At 45.0% G+C, this 14,475-nt stretch overlaps 1 protein-coding gene across 1 annotated transcript in view; it reads left to right on the forward strand.

Annotated features, from left to right (window-relative positions):
• Window positions 1–14,475, forward strand: part of Acoxl (acyl-CoA oxidase like) — a 293,969-nt gene that overhangs the window by 175,347 nt on the left and 104,147 nt on the right. Inside the window, exon 14 of the mRNA XM_052724686.1 lies at window positions 13,989–14,098. Coding sequence (XP_052580646.1) covers window positions 13,989–14,098 — 110 coding nt within the window. The remainder of the gene's footprint in view (window positions 1–13,988; window positions 14,099–14,475) is intronic.

A 14,475-nucleotide genomic window follows, 5' to 3' on the forward strand; every position in this document is an offset into this window, starting at 1 on the left:
TATTTTGTTTGTTGTTCTGTGAGTTCCCTCTGTATTCCAGATGCTAATCCTTTGTCAGATGGACAGTTGGTGAACACCCTCTCCCATTCTGTGGGCTGTCATTTTACTCTGGTCTACTCCTTCTGCAATGCAGAAGACTTTGGTTTAGTACAGTCCTTCTTTACACTTTCCCCATGCTTTTGAGGTCATATCTTCAAAATCGTCACTTATACCATTATGTTAGAGTGTCCCCTTGTATTTTATTCTTGTAGCTTCATAGTTCAGAGGCTTAAATTTAAATATTCAATCCATTTTTATATTGATTTTTGTGTAAGAGAGACAGGGGTCAAACTATCCCAGTTTGTAGATGATATTATTCCTTGTATGGAAAAGCCTGAAGACCCTACCAAAGGTGTAATGGGGCTGATAAACTCAGTAAAGCTGCAAGATAGAAAACCAACACACAACACTCTAGCATTTCACACATCCATTGACCAGATTCCTAAGAAAGAAATCATGAAAGCAGACCTATTAAAATTAGCCAAAAGTATAAAAATAAAGTACACAGGAAATGTTGAACAAAAAGTCTTTACCATAGATATCACCAAACACCAATGAATGAAAATGAAGAAGATGTTAAAAACTAGAAAGAGCAGCCATGCTGGCACACTGTTAAGAGTGTTAAGCTCACTGTCCCCGGAGCTCAAAGAGATTTACAGATTCATAGTACTCTCCATCAATGTGGTCCACAGAACTACAAAACAAAAACAAAAACAAAAAAACAACAAACAAAACCACACACACACTTAAATTCATATGCAAGAAATCTTGATCACAAAAAAATACATCTCTCCACCAGATTTCATAAGGAACACAAACAGTATGGCACGGGCATAAAGCCAAGGTAAGAAACCCGAAGATAAATCCAGTCATCTGCAGCTGACAGAAAACACAGTGGAGAAAGAGCAGCCTCTTTGGTAAATGGGCAGCCTAGGTAGCTAGGCACACAAGAATCAAGAACTTAAAAGACAATGGCTTCCTGGAACTTGCCCAAGTGGAGTCTGTGTTTAGAAATACCTGGACGGCAGTAACTCGGCAAGCCCAGGAAACATTCGATCTAAGTGAGAACAGGAAAGCAGCAGGATCAAAGGGTGGCTTTGAACAGGAAGTGGTTTCTGTTCAACAAAGAACATGAGTAAGAAGCCGGAAGGGCTTAGCCACGTGATGGGGAAAGCATATGTTCCTTCTTGAAACGAGTGAGAAAGAAGAGAAGCCCATTAAGACACCAGGACAAACAGGCTGTACTGACGTGCACTCAAGAGCATGTAAGAATCTATTTGACCTTGGCACCTTCTGCTGGCTTGACCAAAACTACCGAAGAAGAATTGTCATTTCTAGAATGAGACATTGGAGGCAAAGCATTGAGTAGGAGCCTTTTACTTTTTACTTAAGATTTTTAGTTTACTTTATGTGATTTTGAGTTTTTAAGAATCCAGTATGCTTGAACTATAGTCCCTTTCTGGACACGACATGACTGTCACAGTCAGGAACTCACCGTAGCTGTGGTTACCTACACAAGACCTACACAAGGTCAAGCCCGCTAAAATCTCAGCATAGATGATCTCTGGCCCCACCCCTTACGGGGGAGCTATTTTTGGCAGTGAATAGTGTCTGGGGGAGCAAGTATCATTATTTTTTGAGGGTATGACTACAGGTAGGTTTCCCATACTCCAGTGGAAGATCCCACATTCATGCGTATATGGGCAGTGCTAATTGGATTTGTCGAGTTATCCAAAAAACAAAAACAAAACACATGCACACACAAAATAAACCAAAAACAAGGACATGAAGTTGATAAGGCACATGTTGGGGAAAATGTGGAGGAATTGGAGAGGGAAATGAAAGGAGATATATATATATATATATATATATATATATATATATATATGAAATTCTCAGAAATAAAGAAAAATTCTAAAAATATGTAGTTCCTTCTTGAAACTTAAAAAGTAGGGAAGGAGCCGGGCGGTGGTGGCGCACGCCTTTAATCCCAGCACTCGGGAGGCAGAGCCAGGCGGATCTCTGTGAGTTCGAGGCCAGCCTGGGCTACCAAGTGAGTTCCAGGAAAGGCGCAAAGCTACACAGAGAAACCCTGTCTCGAAAAACCAAAAAAAAAAAAAAAGTAGGGAAGGAAAGAGAAGGATTGAAGAGTAACAGACAAGAAGTTCTTTCCAAGGGGCCAAATCTATCCATAGCTATCATCTATCATCTATGTATGTATGTATGCATGTATGTATGTGTCCATCCATCCATCTACATATCTATCTATCTATCTATCTATCTATCTATCTATCTATCTATCATCTATCTATATAATCTATCTATCATCTATCTATCTGTCTGTCTGTCTGCCTATCTATCTATCATCTATCTGTCTGTCTATCTATCTATCTATCTATCTATCTATCTAAATATGCATCCATCCATCCATCCATTCATCCATCCATCTATCCATTTATTTATCTTGTAACCTTATTCATCCCCTCCCTCCATATCAGAAAGAATTTGAAAAATTTCCCCAGATAAGTAAGACACGGTGAACCAGAATGATATCTTTGAGGCCAACCTGGAGAAGAGTAAGGGCTGTACCTTGATCTGAAGTTCTGGAGTTCCCTCTATTCTAGGGAACACTGTAGTGAACCAGAAAGCAGTTTCACAGATGCTGGTCCTCTGACTTTGGGTGAGTCCAGTGGCTAGCAGGTGATGTTGAGGGACCCAGCATCAGGACAAGTGTATCCCCCATATCAGAAGGTGGGACCAGCTCAGTCACATAGCCCATCTAAAGGGCTGAGATCTGGTTGGCAACAGGATCTGGACTGGTGACCACTGTTGTGGATCATAGCTCCTGTTTTCCTGGAAGATCAGCTTCCTGCCTCCTGGAAGGCCAAGGGTCTTCCTAACCCACAGAGCTGCAGGTGGGGTGGGGAAATAGTTTAGAGCCTTCCCTAAGATCTACAGATGAGAGACATCATAGAGATACCTGTAATGTGATAAAAGGAGAAATATTAAGAGTAGATAAGATGTATGTAATAAGGGTGTGTAAAATGAGGCCAGAGAGGCCTCAGAGACCTGATTAACAGATGCTGGAGAGCCATGGTAGAGTAGGGCAACCAGAACTGTGCCTGGGACCAAGCTACAGACTTCAGAATGATGGGAGAGCCCAAGTTAGGGTGATGGCATGGATACATAGAAGGATATCTCCAAGATCTGTTTAGGGCTAGGATTGATCCCAAGCAATTCCAAATGTGATCATCCTCTCTGGGAATTAGAGGGACTTTGGAGCAGTTTTTTCAAAAGCTGACCAAGGTAGTTTGAATAGGCATTGTTTTTCTCTTTCCAAGTCCATTGACCGCACACAAAACTGGTACCCAGTTCTCGAAACCAGATGTTACATCGTCTAAATATTTAAAGCTCCCTTCAAGGATTCCATGTGTGCACTTTTGGAGAAAGAGAGCCTTCCAAATCCAAGTCACTCTTCTTTCTTTGCTTCTCTGCTCTCCAGAGAAATGCCTTCACTTTCTACACAAACTACAACAGTTCTGCAGTGAGGTTGATGTTAGCGTTGTTGCACAATTGATGCCTGTGGGTCCTTGACAAAAATGTGTTAATTGTGTATTTTAATTTTGATGATAATCTAAACAGAAATAGTCTAAGTAGGGTATGTCAACTGTTAGAATAACAACCATCCAACCAGGGACTCACACAAGCTTCTAGCCTTTGTCTTTGTACATGGTTCCCTGCCATCCATGAGACCTCCCTTGATCCACGGGGTAAACATCCTGAGATCCTTTGTCGATGCCTAAAGCCATGAGTCATATGTAGAATACCACCCCCTGGCTATGCTATTTGTTCTTGGACACACACACACACACACACACACACACACACACACACACACACCTGTGATGAGATTTAATTTATATGTTGGGTTCAGTGAGATTAGCTAAAAATGATAATAGCACAATGATAATGATATAGTATATATAATAGTTATTATCAAAACTTAAGACTATCTCTGGAATTTTCCGTCTAATACTTTCTGCAGACATAACCATGGGTAACCGAAATCTCAGACAGTCTGTGAATGAGGGAGGACTGTGGGATTTGTAAGCTATCTGTACCATGCCCCACCTTGGTCACTGGAAGCCAATAAAGGGAGAAAAGACATAGATTCAATTTAAGTGAAAAAAAAAAGTGTGTGTGTGTGTGTGTGTGTGTGTGTGTCTGTGTCTCTGTGTGTGTCTATGTGCCAAGGAAAAGCCAAGGGACAAGGGACAGCATGGTGTGCTGCTGTAGGGAGGGCTTCACAGGCCACAGAGAGGGTAAGGAGGTGGACCTCTTCCCCAGCCAAGAGCAAACTGTCTGGAGTTCTGCCACAGTCTAGGAGGGCCAAGTTTCTGCCACAAAGCAGTTTACCCCTTCCTAATTGGGCAGTCGATGTGAGAGTCATTGGTGTTTGTAGCATGGCTTGTATTGAATTTTATCGTTTATAGTTGGACAGATCTATAAACATAAAGTATTTATATATAGTTTTACATTTGAGCATGTTTAAGTAACGTAATTTGAAACAAGTAAAGTCAACATTGCAGGGGAATTTATCCGCCCCCCCCCCAGGAAGGTTTCCACATTACTCAAGTTCAAGAAAACTTGAGAGATTTGTTTTCAGCCGTCTCCTGGCTGTTTATTTCTTTGTCACAGATTTTAGACTTCATTTGCTTTTATTTTGAGTAATAAAAATTATACACATGTAACATTGGAGTTATGATCATAGCCAGGATTTGGGTGTGAAGGAGGACTGACATTTTCATGAACACAGGGACATGATGGAAGTGAGGGACATGCCCACAGGGGAAGCCTAGGATGGGGTGGGAGTCAGGATGAGGAAACTTCAGTTTGGGAGGGGATCTCTTTTGCTTTGGAGAGTTTAGTCTGAACCACTTGCTAGAGGGTCTATCAATCAGTACCTTCAGTAATGTGGCTAAAACCATCCAAACACCTATCATTCTCCATGGGGACCCCAGGGACAGCGCTGTAGCCCCTCTCTCCTTGAGGCCTGACCCTCTTCCCAGAGGTCAGCTTCACTGAACTGACGCTGTCATAGTTTCTGGGTCATTTCGTGGGTCTCAAAGCAGTCACCTCAAGTCTGGAGGAGGATGGAGCCTCAGGAAGCCCACACCCCCATGAATCCTCCAGCTGGATTCCTCTCTGGTCCCTTTGAATGTCACAGTACACATGCCTGAGCTTTGAGCTTTGGCTAGGCAGAAGGCTAGGGATGAGGATGAACATTTTCTGCCTCTCAATAGGACAGGGTTTGGACCCAAATGGCAAATCTATGGGGTGTAGAACCAGCTGATGGTGGAGCAGACCTCCATGGCCAGCCACACAAAGCGGTTCTTTAGGGTGGTAACAGACTGGCAGGGCTGTGGGCCAGGGCCACACTCCAGGCTCCTTGTACCCAGCTGCTGTGGGTCCTTGGAAGATAACTGAATGATGGTCTCTACCTTCAGGGCCAGGTGGGTCCTTTAATAACTGCAGCAGGCCCAGGAGGCTCAGAGTATGGTGGGGAGCTAGAAAATCTGAGGTCCCTTGGCTTCTTCCCAGGGGCCTACAACTGCGGCTTAGCTCTTGCTGATAGCTGTCCTGGGGAATGTGGGTTCAGGCTTCCCAGAATTTACAGACTCTCCAATGGCGAGCGCAATGTTTTTAATGTGGAATGGCTGGCATGGCAGTATCAAAACGGGCTTATCTACCAGGAGGGGTGAGAGCTACCCACACAGTAGGCATGGGTCTTGGCTCCAAACTGATAATTCTCCTACAAGTTTCTACTCTGAACACTAGCTTTGGACACTGATGGAAGAGACTGGTGGCTCCCTGGGGAAGTCAAGGGACCAGGACTGAGCCTCACAGGTTCCTGTCCTTAGATCCAAGACATTCCGAAGAGATGGCCTCTCGTGACTGTAAGTCCCCTGAATTGGCGGTGACTATAAGAAGTACAGGCAGGGGAGGTACTGGAGGGATGATGCTCACTTGGGCTACACCTGGCTCTGTTTTATCACATTGTGAAATCTCTAGTTTGGCCTTTTCCTAGAAAATGGGGCCATCAGCTACAATATACACAGGGTTATATGTATATTGTACTCTGTGTTGTCATAGACTGCTGGGTGCAGAGCATGAAATGCAGTTATGCTGTACTGTGGCCATCCTGTGCATACAAGCTCTGTGTCTGCCCCTACAAAGATGGTGTTGGTTTCTGTACGGTGAGCTGGGTTCGTCGCCAGATAGTGCACCAGCCCTTCTCTGGCAAGGGTGAGTCTGAGCAAGTCCCGTGAAGGGATGCTATATGGCCCTACTGTAATAGTGGAAGGTATGAGCCACATGCTGTGGCAGGGCTCGGAGTGTATGACCCATTATGTGGGAAATGGAAGGGGCCAAGGGGAATGGAGGAGAAGACTAAGGAGGAGGAGTCTGTCCTCTACTGCACACAGCACTGCCCACAGACCTGCACATGCAGAGACGTCAAACCATAACTGCCATGCTCCACTCAAAGAGTCTACATCAGACACTCCAACAGGAAACAGCAAAGGTGCTTTCCCAGAAGCCTCTCTGTCCCCTGAGGTGTTCTTCCCACAGCCCCAGAAGTATTTCCCACCCAGCCCAGATAATGGCGTTGTGAATGGGCAGAGCCTCTCTACGTCTATGTTGTTGGGACCTGTTGTCACCCGTCACCCCCATGTCTACTGTGGAGCTGTCTCTGCCATCTGTCCAGAACTCATCTGTTCCTGGATTCTGTATGAACCCCCACTACCTGTCACTATGCCTGTCACATAGTAGGTGCAGTTCAGGTAAAAAATTATTGAAGGTGTGAACCCTGGTTTGAGTTCCAACCCTTGCCCTTCCTGGCTCTGTGATCCTGGCAACCCACTTGAGTTGTCTTAGCTAGGAGATCAATACCCAAAGATGCCCAAGCAGGAAATGAGCTTTCTGTCTAAAGAGGTTTAGAACAGAGCCCAGGTAGATGCTCAGAGGAAAAGGCTGTTGCCATCGTGAGTGTAGCATAAAGAATTAAGGAAGGAAAGAAGGAAGGGAGGGAGGGAGGAAAGAAGGGAGGGAGGGAGGGAGGTTAGGTTAGTTTTTGGCCCTTTAAGTTCACATCAACTCTCCCTCCTCCATGAAGTGCCCTCTGCCCCTCCCAGTGGAAGGATCTACTCTCCCCTCCTTGGGCTTCTGGGCCTCCCTCGTTCTTGCTGATGCATCATGACTTTGTCCAGTCCATTGTGCACATGCCGACCTCTCAAGGTCACACGCAAGCTCTCAAGAGACACATGTGTCTCATTCATCACTGCAGTCTGCACTAAACATGAGCAGTAGACACAGTGCACACAGTAGGTGCTTCATCAATGTGGTAGACGGAAAGAGAACGCAGTTAACCCGCAGTTCATTTAACTGGGAAGAAACGGAGAGTATAAGGTAAATTGGGTCCAGACTTGGCTAAAAATAACCAAATTTCATCACTCCCGTTCTCTTGAAGTGTGCATTTTTGCTGAACCCAAACAACCACTTCCCTCCACCTAAAAAGTCAAGTACATGTTTAAGGTCAGGAATTACTCAGAATCACACAGGTTGGTTTACGTGTTAACTTTAAATCACTGTAGCTCATTTCTCCTCAGCTCCCTTCTTCCCCTCCCTTCCTTCCTCCTCACCCTCTTAGTATTTTCTCTCCTCTCTCTCCACCCAGAGGATTCGGAATGTCCTCCTCAAAGACGTCTTGCCTGGGTAGGTGACCCGGCACCCAGGAGAGGTAGATGGCTCTGGCGTCTGATGAAGAGTCACACCCACTTGCTCTTTTCTGATCTTCACAGACCGAGGTGGCCTCTGAACGGCACCTTAGGAGCCTCGTGTCACTGCTACCGCAGAGAAAATTATGGGATACTGAGTTCCGCGTGCATTTTGAGTAGGAACAAATGACATTTTAGCATACACGCCATGCAATATTTGGGTGTCCGAATGTTAGCAAAGGAATCCTACATTCTCCGTGACAGTTCCAACTAAAACTCCCAGGGCTAGGGCCAGCGTTGTGGGGTGTGGCCTAGGCAGCAGCACAGGACCCATGACAGAAGGTCCCCACTTGGTTTTCTGTTCTCTTGTCACCATCTAGAAGTTAGTAAAGGACTCCTCCTTTTTACTTTGTGACTGCAGCACTGTTGGGGCCTCTGAAGCCACAGTACCACTGCTTTGTATGACTCCGTCACCAGACACAGCGCAGACTGAGGCCCTCTGTGCATGCCTCTCCTCTCTAGGGGGTCATCTGCAAGTTTCTCCTCAGAGTCATAGTTTTCTATTCTAATGGCTCACATGTTTCCACCTTGGCAGCAAACCCTCTGTTTGACTTTTAATCCGAGCTCACTGGACCTGGCAGGACCCACTGAAATCCTTAGCATGTGGAAATGCAAGGTTGCCTCATAGATGCCTTGAAGAGTGATTTGACCTAAAAAAAAATTTATTGGTGTTACACAATCAGTGTTCCAGGATGCATGTGATATTTTTTATAAATGTGTGTTTCTGATGTCATCTTTCTGTACAGTTACTCACACTCATAGTCTTGAATGTTGGCTACAGATTATCTTAATTCCTCCTGTATATGGGCTTTTTTTAAAAAAAAGAAAAAAGAAAAAAAATGATGTCTGCTCTGGCTCTTTGGTCATTCCCAAGTTCTAAGAAAGGACTCTTGGGTACGCATGTAAGAAAATAGGTTGCTCACGTTTAGGAACAGAGAGCCGTGTAAGTGCCCACACACGCAATCCCCAGACAGAAAGTTTCACAACCTTCCTGAAGGGGATTTGGTATAAGGACAACACCAGACCTGGCCAAAGATGTAACCACTTGTATTAAAAAAATTCATTTTTATAAAAGGATATATTTTAAGCCAGGTGGTGGTGGTATACGCCTTTAATTTCAGCACTTGGGAGGCAAAGGCAGGGGCTGGGGTGGGACCAGGGGCAGGGGCAGGGCCAGGGGCAGGGGCCGGGCCAAGGGTAGAGGCAGGGCAGGGGCAGGGGCAGGGGCAGGAGGATCTCTATGAGTTCCAGCACAATCTTGTCTACAGAATGAGTTCCAGGACAGCCAGGGCTACACAGAGAGAACCTGTCTCAATAAACAAACAAAAAATGAAAAAGAGAGAAAGAAAAGGATATATTTTTTAAATAATGAAATTTCTACTATGACGAATAAATATGTTGCAGAATTTCCTAGTTTTGAGAAGCACTATTGTTACATCTGAGGTCAGTTTCCTCGTGTATATCTCTCTGTAGTACTTTACTTTTGTAACTTTTTGTGAATCTGTGATGGTTTTAAAACGGGAAGGTATAAAAGTAGTGTAAATACGATAAAATATAAAACATATTCTATTCTAGTCTATTCAGGAACGTATCTCACGGGTAGAAACGCTCATTTCAGCTGCGGGCTCAGCTCGGGCATCTGACCTGTCTCGGCCTTGTCTGCTATTCTGTCTGATAAAGTATTTGATCTAGAGGCTGTAGCCGCCGAATCTCTAGCTGAGAGCTTCTATCTCTGATCTGGGTATCAATCTTGACTTTCTACTAACTTGGATTTAAGAAGCATCTGGAAGATTATCAAAACACACCTGGGTATACCTATGAGGATTAACCAAGAGGGAACACCCTTGATTGTTGCATTCCAGAGGCCGGGCACCCAGATGGAATGACCAGGGGAGATGAGAAAGTCTGTTAGTGAGATACTCTCTGTCTCTGCTTTCTGGCCACAATGATGCCTGCGGCTCTGCTACCCTACTATGCCCTCGGTGCCATGAAGCTGTGAGCCCAAGCAGATCCTCCCATTACTTTGCTGGATATTTGCCACAGTGACCAGAAGGTCTACTAACACCAGGGCTCTCACCAGGGAGCCACCGGCAGTGCGAAATAACCCATTTGAAAAGCGTATCGATTTGTCTCATGACCTAGAAAAAGGAGCAGAGACCCCCCAAGGGGGTTACCTGCTTTTGTGGTGCTAGCCAAGGGGCAGCTTTTCTTGGCTCTCTTAAATTTAGCAGGAAGAAGTTGATTATTATGTCATTCTAATTTTGTTCTAATTAGAGTGACTTAATATTCTCAATTTAAGTCGCTCAAATCAGAGAGATTGTAGCAGTGACAGAGAGTGTTGCTGAGGGACTGGAGAGATGGGGCGAAGGAAGGCAGGAAGGGAACATGCCCGCCCGCTCCCTCATTGAAGAGCCAACTGGAATCCAGGGACTCTCCCACTCCCCAGACTGTTGTTCCTTGTCTGCTGGTGAAGGACAGACACATCTGCCCTCCTGGTACCTGTATTCCAGGCAACAGAGAGACCTCAGCAGCCAACGTGCGCTCTGTTCTGGGGCGGCTGTAAATCCAGGGAAGACTGCAGTGGGCAGGAGGCAGAAACAGCCATTGTTTAACAGTTGGAATGATGATGCTTTTGGAACTAGAGGGAGAGCAAGTCGGAACACTCATACGTTAAACAGAACCAAAACTGTAAATGTTCACAAGAACCAAACCTGTAAATGTTAGTCTTGATGATACAGTTGGTGAAGCTTGAGCTTGAATGCTGGATCGTTTTAACTCTTATTTCCACTTATACTTAGCTGTTTCTCTCACGTAACTCGAATTGCTAAATGGTCTTTTAATAAAAAACCCGGAGCCAAATGTTGGGGTAAATGCTGAAAGATCAGAGAGACGAAGGACAAGTCACTGCCACGTCTTACCTCTAGGACTCCTCAGCCTGAAAAGGCTCCAGCCAAAAAGGGGCTTCAGCTGAAAAAGCTCTAGTTCCTGTCTCCTCACGCCTTAGATACATTTCTCCGCCCAGCCATATTACCTCCTTCCTAGTGCTAGGATTAAAGGCATGTGATTCCCAAGTACTGGGAGCAAAGGCATAAAATCTCAAGTGCTGGGATTAAAGGCGTGTGCCACCACTGCCTAGCTCTGTTTCTCTCCTAAACTGAGTCAATCTCATGTAGTCCACGGTGGCTTTGAACTCACAGAGATCCACATGGATCTCTGCCTCCCAGGTGCTAGGATTAAAGGTGTGTGCCACCACGGTCTGACTTCTTTGTTTAATCTAGTGGCTTGTTCTGTCCTCTGATCTTCAGGCAAATTTTTTAGGGTACACACTATATCAGCACACTCTCACTGTTGGCGATGTTTGATTTTCGTGCTTGTTTTATATAGCTGTAGCTATCATAAAAATGTTCATGTTACTGGACCCCATAATACAGTGACTCCCACACCCACTGGACTTAATGCATTATGCTCTATATTCCATTACACCCCCTATATCCTAAGATAAAAATCTTTGACCATGCAGTCCGTCTAAAGGTATAACTTATTTTTGAAGATATTTATTTATTTTTATTTTATGTGTATGAGTGTTTTGCCAGCATGCATGTCTATGCACCATGGAGGCCAAAAGAGGGTGTCACATCCCCTAGAACTGGAGTTACAGAACGTTGTGACCTGCTGTACGGGTACTGGGAATCAGTCCTGTGTCCTCTGGAAGCCAGTGCACGTAACCTCTGACCCATCTCTCAGGCCCCTAAAGACAGAAATTTGAAGTTTCAAGACAATACTTCAAGGAACCAAACAAAAATGTTAGATGCTCGGTTCCTTGTATAGCCCAGGCACTCAACCCTATGAGGAGGTGTGAGTGAATAAAGAAATAACAGCTGATACAGACATAAATCCTGGTTTTGGGTGGACTGGGCTCCCTGCTGGAAAAACTGCACCCTGGAAACTCAGTGTGTTCATTGTATAGCATTGAACAGGGAGGCAGGGTTATTGCATGCAGATAAACAAGGACTCTATTTATCAGATAAACAAAGTTCCCCCAGACCAAAAAAAAAAACAAAGGCTCTGAGACCTTTCAGCATCTCTTTCATGAACAGCATGGCTTTCCCTGAGAACCCTGTGTTCATTTGCGTGAGGATTTGGTCTCCGGGATCTAAAGAGGAAAGTACTACCTGTCGGAAGGAATATGTGGATATAAAGATTAAGGGCTAGGGAGACACTTCAGTGGGTGAAACCTGCTGGTAGGCATGAAGGACCTGGGTTCAGATCCCCAGCACCCATGTAAAAGTTGGGTGTGGCTGTGTGCATCTTTAACCCTAGAGTCAGGGAGCTGAGACAGGCGGACCCCAGGGGCTCCCTGCCGGCCAGTCTAGCCAAATGGCAAGCTCCAAGTTCATCCAGGAAACATGTCGCAGAAAAACAAAAACAAAAACAAAAAAACCTGGGGGTGGGGGTGTGGTGGGGATAGGAAACCTGACATTTACTTCTGCCCTCACACTCCCACACATGGTGAGTGTATCTACTCCCATGTGTATACTACACACACTGCACACACATGCACACATATGATACCATGCAATTAGAAGTGACTTAAATATCCTACTGAGTGGAAATGTTTAATGAGTTATGATTTGTCCAAACAGAATTTTATACAGACATTCAGCAGATAAGTAGATTCCTATGTCACAATGAAAATCAAAGGATCGCTTAGGATGCTGTTGTGAACGAAATCACATATCATATCCATATATAATCCATGTAAAAGCATTCCAAAAATGCAGGGCCTGGGGTGCAGTCCTGTAATCAAGGTACTCAGAAGGCTGAGGCCAGAGGATTGTGAGTCTGAGACCAGCAGGAGAAAATTAGTAAGATTCTCCCTTAAATAAAGTTAAAAACAAAACAAAAATCATACATACGGTTTGGGGCAGCGGAGGTGGTTCAGTGGGAAAGGGCTTGTCATGAAAGCATGAGGACCTGAAATCTGATACCTGGAATCCATGGAAAAAGGCAAAACAACTGGACACACACACACACACACACACACACACACACACACGAGAGAGAGAGAGAGAGAGAGAGAGAGAGAGAGAGAGAGAGAGAGGGAGGGAGAGGGAGGGAGAGGGAGAGAGAGGGAGAGAGAGGGAGAGATCATGTATACTATTGTGAAATAATGAAGAAAATGTCCTAAAATCGAGAGCTGAGAAAAGGTGAGTCAGCACTTGTTCGGTGCCCTGACAACCGTTTGTTAGTGTGACTGCAGTCATCATGTGGTCTGAGCTTCAGCAACGTGGGTCAAGGTTCAGTTGGTTGGTTCTTTCTTCCTATAGGGGCGTGGTCAGTGGCAGGTGGGGCCAAGTTACATCACTCACACGTCTAGTCCCGGCTGTGCACTGTCCACTGAGCCTCTTCTGTGGTTGATCCAGAGAGATCTTTGAACAGATCTGCAACAGTATTCAGTATTTTGAAACAAAATGATAACTTTAAAGTCACTGGAGAGTGAATATTGATAAATTAATGGATATTGACAGATTGCTTTGTTTGTGGGTTTTTTTTTTTGGGGGGGGGGAGGTGTCAAGACAGGGTTTCTCTGCAGTTTTGTGTGTCCTGGAACTCACTCTGTAGATCAGGCTGACTTTGAACTCATGGAGATCTGCCTGCCTCTCCCTCCTGAGTACTGAGATTAAAGGCATGTGCCACTACTGCCTAGCATATTTTAGTAGCATTCTCCAAAGACTGAATCAACCTGAGAATGTCAAAGACAGAAAAGGGAACGGAGACATCTGGGCTATTGGAAGCAAGCAGCTTTCACATGATGCATCGACTAAGATGGTTGGTGCCAAGGCTAGTGTGAGAGGCTGGCAGAAGCTAGGGGAGAGAGAGCAGTTCTCCAGAGTTAGGACTCAGCCTTGGGGAGGGATCGGAGTGGTCTGGAAAATGCCACATATCTACCATGGGATATGGATGCCCCCAGAAGGATGGGGTCTTAGATTTCTTTCTTTCTAAGGAGTTTGCTAATGGCAACTGGACTTCATCTGGCTGCCGCTTTTGAGGACATTGATAGGTCCCACACTTGTGAGACATGGCTGATGTAGGATAAACTAACTCTCTGTGCAGGTTGTGGCCCGGGAACTGCTGGCCCAGTACAGCAAGCAGCATAAGAAGAACCCAGTCTTGGGGCTGATCCAGAACTGGACTGCAACTGCTGGCGACAAGCTGAGAACCAGGTACACATCACCCAAAACAGCATCCTTACCTCCTTAAGGGTTTTACTCTGAGCCTGTTTACAGAGCCTTGACATTGGGCCATCTTGCCTTTGTTTGATAAATTTAGTATCTGATGTAGGCAAATGCATTAGGGATGATGTAAAATTCTTATGTGCCTACCACCCAACTTAAGACCTAAAATACTTCAGGCTCTGCCCTTTTTCTCAGGTTCCTTCTTCGTTATTTATTGTGTGAGTTTAAATCTTAAAACTTCATGAGGCAGGTCCTTATTTACATTTTACAGGTGGAGGGAGAAACTGAGGCATGCAAGTTAAGTGTTTTTCTCAAGATCCATGGCCTATGGGTGGCAGGGCTCAGGTCTGACCCCAGCCAGTCCA

Source organism: Peromyscus californicus, unplaced genomic scaffold, assembly GCF_007827085.1.
Source record: "Peromyscus californicus insignis strain IS unplaced genomic scaffold, ASM782708v3 Scaffold_7__1_contigs__length_154581171, whole genome shotgun sequence".
Taxonomy (NCBI): Eukaryota; Metazoa; Chordata; class Mammalia; order Rodentia; family Cricetidae; genus Peromyscus; species Peromyscus californicus.